Below are 11,693 nucleotides of genomic sequence, written 5' to 3' on the forward strand. Positions count from 1 at the left end.
GATACGTCGTGCGTCATAATGGCCTTGATGCATCTGAACGCGCTATTCGTTCTTATCAAATTAATATGTTGGAAGCGAAGATACGCTTCACCTTGTGGAAACAAAGAATTCGATAAAAATCCATTCACTGATTGCACCTACTCTCTACTCTTCGCGGCAAAACAGAATTTAAGAATGGTTTATTAAAAGCTAGAAATGATAATGTATGCCTTCGACGTCGATGTATTGGTGCTCGCACTAAAATTCGCAAAACGCGCGCATATCGGTATGATGAAATACATACCACCAAAGAGATTCTTCCTGTAAGCAAAAGCACGCTAATACATGAAAAAAAAAATAGTAGCGACTACACAAACAGACGCTAAGAAAGACCCAAAATGGTATATGATTACAAAAACGAAAACGTCAACTTAAATACTCTGCATCGGACGAGGATAGCTGCTTAGTCTGCATGCTTTATCCTCCTCAGTGCTTCATACATTTTAATGCGCTGTTTTGTTCTCGGTGCTGCGAACTACCAATCACAGCTTGACTATGTACAATCTAAGATACAAAAAAAAAGAATTAACATGGGCAGGAAGCACGGACAATGCGACACAAGAACAGACAACAAGAAGGTATAGTACGGACTTCCCGTGACCCGCTCGGCTACCGCGCAGTTTCTTGTACACTTTCAGCATCTGTCCCGACACGCACCAACGAGTCACACGACAACACATACACAGACTATTGTAGCCCACACCGACATGTATCAGTCACAGTCTCACATGTGCGGCGAAAATGCGCGTCGAGCCTATGGACTGAGCACCGTCAGACGAAGGGTTCGCGGCTGACCGTTTTGCAGGCGCCGTTTCGCCACCACTCGTGGACGCTTGTCTTGCGCTGCTTATTTGCCGGCCGAGGTGGCGCGTGCAGCATTGCGCACAGCCGGCACCAGAAGTACGTGTTCACGAACTCCCCGGTGCCTTTCCACTCGAAGTACTGGTTGTACAGCGAACGGTTGCTGCTAAGCAGGCGGAGGTACTCGGCCAGCTCCTTGGGGGACGCGAAGTCGTCCACGTGAATGTACGAGTGGTACGGAGCCGCGGCCCGGTACTCTTCGCGGGAGGCGCCCATCACCACGGGGACCACGTTGTGGCTGGGGGAGGCCAAAACGAGATTAGACGAGACAAGAGCCAAGACCCACGACAAGGCCGAAGTATCGACACAACGCCCTCGACAGTCGTGACCCAAGACAAGACCCAAGCTTCGAAACAAGGCTCGAGACAGTCAAGAACCGTGTCTCAACACAAGAACAGAGACAACACAAGATCCAAGAAAGGCAATACCCAAGTCTCACACAGCACCCAAGATAAAAATTACCCATTAATACGATGTCGAATAGAGGCATGAGTCATTTCTCAACACGAGACTCAAGGCATAAGAGCCATGGACGTCGGCAAGATTTTGTCTTGAGGGTACAAACCCGTCTTGCATCGCGGTGGAGGGGGGGGGGGGGAGGTCCTCCTCTTGCAGCCCCCTGCCAAAGTCCTTGGTAAGAGCCTAATCTCGACCCAAGACAAACAAATGCTTGGCAAACCGCAGGCTAGATGCATACAAAACTATCATTATTTATTTAACGCAAGATAAACGAACACGTGCGTGTTCGTTCAATTAATTAATTAATAATTAATTAATAATTAAGCTATTTATTTATTCCAAGTACCTTACAGGCCCACAAAGGGCATTGCGTAAGGGAATATCGAAAGATGTTACATGATTTATAGGCGGCTCAGAGTTATGCAATAATAGGAAAACACTTAATAACTATACAACGAAAAATAATTAAGTGTAGAGAACTTGAAGCATGCAAGACAATGGCTATATTTCAGACAGGCTATAAAAGGTAATGTCAATGCTAAGAAGGCGTACAGTTATACAAATTTGCGCTAAATCAACATACGCAAATGAACGACATGCAGGTACAGAAATGAATCGGTGATACAGAACTGACGTACCGTAGGGCATTGAAGAACTTCTCGGTGATGTAGTCCTTGCAGTTGGCGTTCTCGAAGGAAAGATAGAAGTAGTACTCCGTGTCCAGCATCTGGTAGCATCTCTCGCTCTGGTCTCGTGGACACGAGAGAGGTCCGCACTGACCGTAGATGTCCACCTGCGGACCGATGAGACGACGCGGACAAATTTTATTACTTCAAAGTATCGACCTATACCCAAACAAGATAGGATGAACCGATGCAGATAAAACGCTCCAAGTCGGACAAACATCGACGAAAGACTCTAGGCTCTGGTACAGCAACATTAAGTCGAGGAATACGAAGTAAAAGGAACCTCTCGCTTTTGCATGTGCACTAGCAGTCAGACCTCTTAGTAGCGCGTGCACAAGTGGGCCCCATATTTTCTGAACACTAAGCGTCGTTAGTAAGGGAGTATTTTAGTAAGCATATATATAAGCTACAAGAAAAACACAACAAAAAGATGATGACCAAGGTATAGAGAAAATTATGTGATATGCGAGCAGAATTTTTGAAAATGGCCGCGATGTTTTGGCATGTTTACACTCATGTAAGACTTTGCAAATTCTTAATGAAAGGAATTCTGCAACGCGAACAAAACAAGTAGGAGAACAGACACACGGAAACATGACAGCGCTCGTCATTTTTTTTTTTTTTTCATGTGCATCTTCTCGTCCTTGTCTCGTTGGCACTGCAGAATTACTATGCTATGAACCAGCTAGCCAATTCCGAAATTCTATTTTGTTAATGGAACACACTAGTTTTGCTAGAACGTGAGCTTCGCACGAACTGTATGCATTTTTTATCTAAATACAGAAATATGAAGTAACTGCTACATGTGACAAAGAACACAGCTGGAAATACCTGTACTTCAGAATGACGTGTGCGTCTTATCATCGCATAATTTCAGCTGCGCAAGTCATCAACGTCAACAGCTTATTTCTCCGCGTGTATTAAAGGCAATTATTTTCACGCACCTGTGATGGTAATATAGAGCAAGCGGAATGCCACTTCTATCTTGCTCGCTATATGCTTCCGTAAGTGTTAGTTACCTTAAATATTCCAACACTAATGAATATTTGACTACTACCAATACCGGGGAATTGGAGAATGATTAGCTCTGCATATTCGAATCGTATTCTGAATTTCGAATATTCGCACTCCCCTGACAATCTGTAGCGCCCAGCGCATTGGCGGGATGTATAAACGCTGCATACTAATACGGAAATTAGTTATTATTTTCTTTTTCTTAATGCTAGGCATTTTATAACAAATATATAAAGTGATTAGAATCACTTTTCTCGGTCAGCCTTATGGCCAGCGCAAAAACAATATTTTACGACCTGAATTTTGTGAAGAATTTGGTGAAAAAGGTCGGAAGGTCGGTCCCTGCCGGCGGCAAGTTATGTTTTCGTCCACTTTACTTTCTTCACATTTACATCATACTACAAATAGCATCCCCTATACTTCCCTCGGCTTTCTTGTCTGTTAGTTCTAATTAATGTTGTGAAAAAGTTTAGTAATTTAAATGAAGACATATGCCCTGATATCCAATAAATAATACAATCAAGACCAAACATTTACTGTAACACCAATTATTACGACATTAATTACAACATTAACATGCGCGTGAAGCCTATACCGTGTTCACAAGCACACTACTGGTACAGGTAAATTGCGTCTAAATGGCGGCTACTGCTCGCTGACTGTTAGCCGATGTTTGGCCATCCACTGACGTCATGGGATAATGTCACGTGACACGAACGTCGACTTAGTATGGACGCCGTTATAACCGTTAACACCCAGACACGCGGTGCTTTTGCGCTCAATGCACGAAAGGAGATTAAGTGCATATATAACTTTTTTTTCTTATCTTACCTGTATGTACTCGCCCAGTTTGCGCGCGTATTCGAGGCGGGAATTGCTGGCAGCGCAATTGGAAACGAACCAGGCGACCATCTTGGTTTTGTTCTGCCCGTAGTCGTGGTTGCGCTTGATCGTCTTCACTAGAGGGTCGAAGAGCACGAACCTTTCGTACGGCGTCACAATATCCGAGTCCTTCCTGCATATTAGAGAAGATACGTAGGACCAGGGTTGCCGTTGGATGGATTTGAAAAGGAGTCAGTATTCAAGCTAAAAGTGGTCAAAGCGGCAATGTCATTTAATTTTATCGCCAAACTTGTAGCCAAATAGAACAAATGCGGTATTATGAGTACAGCTTTATTAGTGAACGATAAATAATACAATTTTGATTAAGCAAGACCATAGGAATAACAGAACAGTTTTTTCCCTCTTGCTTGGTCTTCAAGCCACAGGTAATAATAATTGCAATAAATTCCGTGCGTCCTCATATTGTTCATGTAGAGTGGTATAGAGAGTTCTTGCCAGATACAGAGTGATTCTGGAACATTCCAGCCAACAAGTCAGCAGGAACATTAAACGTTGAACCAGCTTTTCCCTGGAGCCGCCGATAGAGATTGATTAGTAGATTACCATAATACCAGACCAGCTTCAGGTACAGTGAACTCTGGTTGAACATGAACAGTTCGGCTTCATTTTTTTGCGGATGTATGTTTTGCCAAGTCCACCCTAGAACACGCGCTGCGCACCAGAATTAAAAACTTGCGCGTAGCATCAGTATACATGGCGGGCAGCGTGAGCAGCGTGCCAGCCACACGTTTGCCAATATGCACGCAACTTTGCCTCTCCGTTTTGCAGGTGCGCCGCTCGTTGCCTTGGGGAGCCTCGAAGGGTATGAGCCGGCTGGGGGCGGGGGGGGGGGGGGGGGACGAGTGCTTCGGCAGACAGAAAGGCTTAGAAAGAGTATCTTTTTCTGCAAAGAATAAAAAAAAATGCCACTTAATGCGCCATATCAGAAGTTCGGAAGTGGTCAAAAGTAGCCATGGAGCCAACCTGAAATTTTCGTAGCCAGACGGGGTCGTAGAGTAGCTAATTTGGCGCAAAGTAGCCACCAACGGCAACCTTGCATGTAGGAAGTTGCAGAATGTCACTACACACTGCTCGGCTTTCTGTATTTTATCGCTCTAGCGTAGCTCGAACGGTTACTTCACAGCCTTCTTGCGAACACCATATACGCGATACTACAGCTTTCTTAGTCTGTTAAGTTGATATACGGACTTGAGGCACAAAACAAGCACGTCAGAAGGGCAACTTCCACACCAGAGAGTTATTTCAAAAAGGTACTCTAAAAAACGCATACAGAGTATCGGAATGCCAAGAATTTCAGCTAATTTATGCGGATTCATCGTAGCAATAATTGTAAGCCACGCAAACGAACACGGGTATAGAAGGAAATAACCAGACAAGACAAACGCCGTGCTGTGTCACCTGTTTCTCACATCTCGTGTCTAATCTGACATCTCGTGTCACGTCTCGTGCACGCCTAACTGTCATCCACGATCAGTAGCGTAGCCTAGGGAGTGGCACAGCGGGACCGTGCTCGACCCCCCCCCCCCCCCCCATTTTTGCCGATTTTTTTTTTTTGCCATGGCATACAGAGCACAAAATGGCTCCGACCACACTTACCTGCCCCCCCCCCCCTTCTACCGAAAACAAAATTTCTGCCTACGCCCCTGTCGACAATGAACTGTGTTAGGGCAAGGAGGGGGGTGAGGCCTCCGTCCCCCCCCCCAAAAAAAAAATTTTCAGTTTTGCAATGTGTATACATACACACACATGCAAACACAGGCACGAACATACATAAATGCTGGTCAAACCCTCTCTCTCCGCCCCCTCCCAACAAACTTTCTAGATCTAGAAGCACTTAATCAGAGCCGTGTCGACGTACACGTTAAGGGGCGCAGCGTAGGGAAAGCAGAGAGAATATAGAGCCAACATTTTGCAGCATTAGCGAACACTAATTATAGCAATGGAAGACATTAGCAAACAGCCAACACTAAGCACTACTAGCGAATATTAGCAAGGCTATGCGAGTAAACGTACTGTAGGCTTTGCAAAACAGGCTTCAGACAAGCCCACACACAAATTTTTAACCTCCTATACTAGCGTATGTCTCATCCTCACAATGACGGCATATGTGTCCCTTTATATATCACTACAAGGTTTTCCCGGTAACGATGTTGTTCACGTTGAGCGAAAAAGAATGAAGGCAGCTTCTTACTAGGGGTGCCAAGGCTGAAGGAAGTGCGGAGCTGGCCAGCCTTCTTTTTTTTCTCTTGCTTCCTCTCTTCATTTCTTTTCCTCTCTTCCCGTTTTTTCTCTCTCTTTTCTCATTATTTCTATTTATTTCTCCATCTCTATCTATTTCTCTCTCTTTCTTCTTGTTTCTATTGTTCGTCCTATTTCTTCCCTTTCTTTCTCTCTATTTCTCGCTTGCTGCCTCTTTCCTATATTTTTTTGTCTATTTCTTTCTCTTTATTTGATTCTCTCTCCTTTTTTCTCCCTCTACATTTGTTTATTTCTCTCTTGCTCATTTGTCTATGCTGTGCTTTACTCTCTCCCGTCCTACTTTTCCTCCTCCTCCGCGCCCTCACATACCCTCCTCATCCTCACTTTCCTTTCCCCACTCTCTTTGTCATCCTCAGTTTCTCTCTCTCTCTCTCTCTTTCTGTCGCTTTTTCGCTTGCTTCTCTCTTTATTTCTATCATTTTCTGTCTATTTCTTTGTCTCTCTTTCTTTGACTCTTTCTCTCTCTCATTTTCTTACTTTCTTTCTCTCTTTCTATTTCTCGCTTCCTAAGCTATGCTTTACTCTTTACTTTCCCTCCTCTTCATCTCTCCTCGTCACCCTCACTTCCCTTTCCAACCCCCTTGCTATACTGTACTATACAAGGCTACGCTGTGCTATGCTCTGCTAGCGTGCCTGGATAGCCGAGTGGTTAAGACGCTCGCCTTCGGATCATGGAAACGCGGGTTCGAATCCCACCTCGCCAAGAAATTCGTTTTCGCCAAGAATTTGTTTCTTTTTTTTTCGTATCTTTCTTTCTCTCTCTCCCTGTACTCGTTGTCTCGCCCATCAGGTCATTGTATCCCGCGCCTGGAGAAATCGACGCACGTGTCCTGGGAGCGAAGCAGAAGATGAAAATGAAGAAGAGGATGAAGAGAGCGCGTACTGGTCCATGGTGATGATTATTTCTCCTTCCGACAGACAAATTACGGCGAGCTTCGACAGCTCCACTATTTAAAAAAAGCTGTTAAAAGAGGTCCCGGTATACTTGACGCATGCAAAGTTATTCGCATAAAAAAAGGGGGTCTAACATGGGGTGGTGGTGGTATGCGGTTATTATTGATTGGAAAAGAAACGTGGGGCGATATTTATACTCCTTAAGGTGCAGCGAAAGACAAAAAATAAAAATCAGGAGCCCGAGCCCTCTCGGGAAAATGGGGCCAACCGATTTTTAAGTAATTGCGTCCGCACGCCTGACGTGCTTTCCTTTCTTTCTTTCTTTCTTTCTTTCTTTCTTTCTTTCTTTTCTTTCTTTCTTTCTTTCTTTCTTTCTTTCTTTCTTTCTTTCTTTCTCATTGCGAAATTCTCCCTCCTCCTCCTTCTCCTCCATGCCAGCAATTGAACATTCATCCACACGCTTAGTTGCGCAACACTTCAGTTGCAGCAGCAACGACTGTCATGCGTCCATATCCAGGCAACAATGAGATGTGACAGCGTAAAATGTCAGGTCACATCGATAAAAATATCAGATTGCCACAGAAGAAGCGGCTGGGCGCCGACAAGCCCACAATCGACGGAGCATCAATTATCGGAAAACGGCGCATACAAATACGCATGTTCCTGACGCACCTTCGATGTGCCTCATTTCTGTACGCTCGCCGGGGCCGGAGTTTTCGCGTACGACGGCGCCACCGAAATGTGTGACATATAAAAGCTTCGCTTTTCCGCAACTCACGCATCCCGCCTATACTCCCGCTATCTCATGCAGCCCTTAATGGGAGCTCGTCAAACGTCACTGTGAGGAAAGTAGCCGAACAGACCAACAGTAGAGAAAGGATGTAGGATATTTGAACCAACGTGCGGAGCGGGCATCTGCATGCACGTCTTCAACTTCCATTGCCCAAGCGACGAAGCCTGCGACTCGTATACGAGTTTACGGCGGTTAGTGACGTCCACGGGCATACCTGTACGTGGCCGTCAGGTCGATGCCGCTCGAGTCTTCCCCGATGTACGAGTGCAAGGGATTCTCGAGCAGGTACAGGATCCACAGCTGGTGGTTGCCCTTCTTCTTGGGGCCGTAGCCGTAGCCGTCCTTGAATATGATGGCGTCCACCGACGCGGCGTCCCCCGAGGAGGCACTGCCCTGGTGGACGCTACACTTGTCCACCGGACACCGGTCGCGGAGGAACAGCGCCTGACCATGCAGGAAGTCGTACCAACTGCCGTCCAGAAGAATAGTCTTCAAGGACGAGTCTGCACTGACGCAAAAGCAGGGGTCTCAAACACGCGCCCGCGGACCTTTCGCTAGCGGCCCACGACTTCACAAGGAATAGAAGTTTCGTGACTTGTGGCTAAGTTGTGCTCGCATTATTTTCTCGCCTACTGCGATTAATAGCGCTTTGTTCGGGTAAGCTACTGAGACGGGACTGGTCTTCAGGATGTATTTCTTGAGGCACACCACGCGGTCACTGTGATTTGAAACATCACCGTGTAACGAAAACTATATTTCAGAATCAGCGTCCTGATCTCAGTCGTTGTGAAGGCCAGCATCGATATGTTTGTGTTTGTCGAAACGTGACGTTAAATACTCTAATAAATGACCCATGCATGATATGGGAAATGTGTTTTTTTCAATTGGCAGCATAAGTTGACATTTTGCTCGAAACGTTTTTCACGAAAAGATTGGCGACAACTCTCTTGACCAATTTCGAGTGGGCCGACGTGAACGGCAGAACAGGTTTATTGGCCCGGGATTCGTAGCCCCAGAAAACGTGGCTTTCTTGAAAGAAGCTTAGCCTGACATCGAGGAAACGAATGGTTTCCTGGCTAGGAAGTTCATGTGTGATTTGTGAGGGCTTCAAGCATTTTCTAGCAAGATAGAGAACGCTCCCTGCTTCCCGATTAAAATCTGCCGGGTCACATTCTAAAAGAAACAAAAAATCATCTACAAATTTAAAAGCTTTTACCACCTTCGAGGATGTGAGATCAGCAACAAGTGCCTTGTCAAGCCGAGGTAAAAATAAATCGCTTAGGGCAGTTGCTGCGCACGAACTTATGCAGATGTCTTTTTTCTGTAAAAAGCATATGTCCTCCCATTTGACAAAGGTGGATCGAAGATAAAACTGGAGCAGCTCTGGAAATTGGCCGCTCGAAATACCGGAAGCGTTTTGAAAAGCTACCTCACGAGAACAGTCAAAAGCAATTTGAACACTGCCTAATGGGGTAAAATAGGTCAGTGATGTCAATTGAAAAACCTCGAAGGTTTGTTTTTGCTGTGTAAGCTTCAATGAACATCGTTGGAATTCTCAATGAGCAAAAGGTCATCAACCGGTACTCTTGTCTACGTCTTTAACGCGCAACAGTGTACGAGTAATGGCAAGTACATCAAACCCAAGTAGATACCCTTCTCATTTCTCAACCGTGGATTGTGCCGTACTCTGTACCATACTGTACCACACAGGCATGCACAAGGTGCTCCATCAGGGGGGGGGGGGTAGTTTCAGCGAAGGCCTTCCCTCCCCCCGCCATTGGTCGAGTACTAAATATAAAGTGTTTCCTGTTTCGCAATGGATGCAAGCATGTAAATGAAACGTTGATGTGGCTCTCACAAAAGCCCGCTATAATTAATGGCGCCACGCTGCAACAATGGGGGGAGGGGGGGGGGGGGCTTGCCTCTGTGTGCACGCCGAAGCTGTAGTCTATATTAAGAGGGTCAACCCCGTTTTAGCGGAAACAAGCCAGTTTAAAAACGCACCAATTTATAATACACATATACCTATGCTTAACAGTTAAAAGGCCAACCCCGGCGATTTTTCGAGGTCGATGGATCTCAACGAAATTCGCTGGGTACGTTCCTTTGCACGTTTCCGTCATTTATGCCAAATTACAGGCTTGAGACATGCGCAGATTGTTTGCAGATGAATTTTAAAGATTGTCTTCAAACGCCCTCCTGGCTTCCCACAATTATTGGCAACATTGCGTCTGTGACGTCAGTATTGGGAAGGCGGCGGAAGTGACGCAGACGAAGGCACCGCTAACTTCGGCCGCTACAGCGAGCGTCTGCTGTGCTGGCCGAGACACTGTCAGTATCAGACGCGACACTGTCAGTCGCAGACATTACAGCTGATGCGCGGCGTGCTCACCTCTCCACTGTGCGCCTGCTCGTCCCGGCTGTCACAGTTTTCATACTCCGCGCCGGCGTGACCGGCATGCCTTGCACGACTTCCGGTTCGTTCGTAACAACGTCTACGTCATATGTAGACAGTACACTCGGTTGGGTTTCAGTTTCGGTGTTGCGCTTTTTTGCTTATTTAAAATTATTCTCCAATTTGCCGAGTATTTCTGCTATCGGGCCCGTAACAGGAGCGTCTCAGGAACATAAAATCACCATTACTTTGACATGGCCAAAAAATCGCCGGAGTTGGCCTTTAAAGCCTTGTGTTTTTAAGCGTTGTTCAGCGATGTCCGAAGAGTGTTTTACATTTTTTTTTTACCAGGCGCTTGCGTTTGCGTTCACTTCGCATATTTGTCTTCTGGCTAAAATACACTGCCGGAACGATTGCTTTTTCGCCCCATCAATTCCGATTTCATATGTTAGTACCTAAAATTAACCGTCTTTTCTTTGCGTTTTTATTTTACGTTGATTCCCCTCCTGGTTGGTTTCATCAAGACTCGCAGTATCGTGAAAATTAGTGCATTAATAACATTCACCTGAAAGTAACAATGACAGTTTTTAGCAAAATGATAGCGTAGCGTGAATTGAAACTAAAGATGGATTTTTCCACCAAGTTCACTTGATCAATTCGCCTTTTTGTTTTGTTGCACTTAGTTCCTTGCAAATTTTACCTTTAACCACCGGCTTTGCGTATGCAGTCATGTTTATAGCACATTATGCAGTGTTCCTTCAGTATACGAATACAGTACGTATTATAGCTGTGGCACAATGGTCACGTGTGTTTATCGTACATTGCAACGTATTTCCTTTTACATATTTTTCGCGCGTTCTTTGTATGCCACCATACGTACTGCGAGTCGCGTAGCTCCCCTAACGCAATGCTTCAATATGGCATGTAAGCACCTAAGCTAGCGAACAAACACATAAAATACGAGTTTCTCAGACAATTGAAAAAAAAAATGTGCTGGTAAGAGGATCGAAACCTGAACTAACGCATTCTAATAGTAGAAATGCCTCAGGTATCTATCGCTGGGATATCATGAAAGAAAATATTCTGGAGATGACCCTGATCCTTCACTTAGCTGTCAGGCAGGGGCCCTCGCTCGTCGGCGTTCGTGTGTTCTGGTGTATTCATTGGATTAACCTTGTATTTCGCGCGCTGCCGAAGCGAATCTCGGAGGCCACGTACAAAGAAGCGCGTCGTTCAGATCTGCTCCGCCAGGTGCCGCAACGATCCCAGCCGCTCACAGTCTTTCAATAAACTCAATCAATTGATTTTCATTAACTGTCGTAGCAGTTAATTGTCCATTATCTTAAGTCAAGTTATGCTCAGGTATCATGTAGTGTATGTAATATAAATT

General features: G+C 45.4%; 1 protein-coding gene across 1 annotated transcript; it reads right to left on the reverse strand.

Moving 5' to 3' along the window:
• Positions 1 to 333: 333 nt before the first annotated feature.
• LOC119381842 (glycoprotein 3-alpha-L-fucosyltransferase A-like) lies at positions 334 to 11,034 on the reverse strand. Its single transcript, XM_037649596.2, has 5 exons — positions 11,004 to 11,034; positions 8,123 to 8,411; positions 3,891 to 4,074; positions 1,998 to 2,152; positions 334 to 1,138 (listed from the first exon to the last, which is right to left on the reverse strand). The coding sequence occupies exons 1-5, from the start codon at positions 11,032 to 11,034 to the stop codon at positions 811 to 813; spliced, it is 987 nt and encodes a 328-aa protein (XP_037505524.2). The 3' UTR covers positions 334 to 810.
• Positions 11,035 to 11,693: the final 659 nt, after the last annotated feature.

The sequence above is a fragment of the Rhipicephalus sanguineus genome, chromosome 2, assembly GCF_013339695.2.
Source record: "Rhipicephalus sanguineus isolate Rsan-2018 chromosome 2, BIME_Rsan_1.4, whole genome shotgun sequence".
NCBI classification, from domain to species: Eukaryota; Metazoa; Arthropoda; class Arachnida; order Ixodida; family Ixodidae; genus Rhipicephalus; species Rhipicephalus sanguineus.

Excerpts from the sequence above, each read along its gene's own strand:
- LOC119381842 (XM_037649596.2), bottom strand. The coding sequence starts at position 11,034 with ATGACTGCATACGCAAAGCCGGTGGTTAAAG. Across the intron at positions 2,153-3,890 it reads AACTGGGCGAGTACATACAG|GTGGACATCTACGGTCAGTG; the intron begins GTAAGATAAGAA and ends ATCGGTCCGCAG. Across the intron at positions 1,139-1,997 it reads AAGTTCTTCAATGCCCTACG|CCACAACGTGGTCCCCGTGG; the intron begins GTACGTCAGTTC and ends GGCCTCCCCCAG.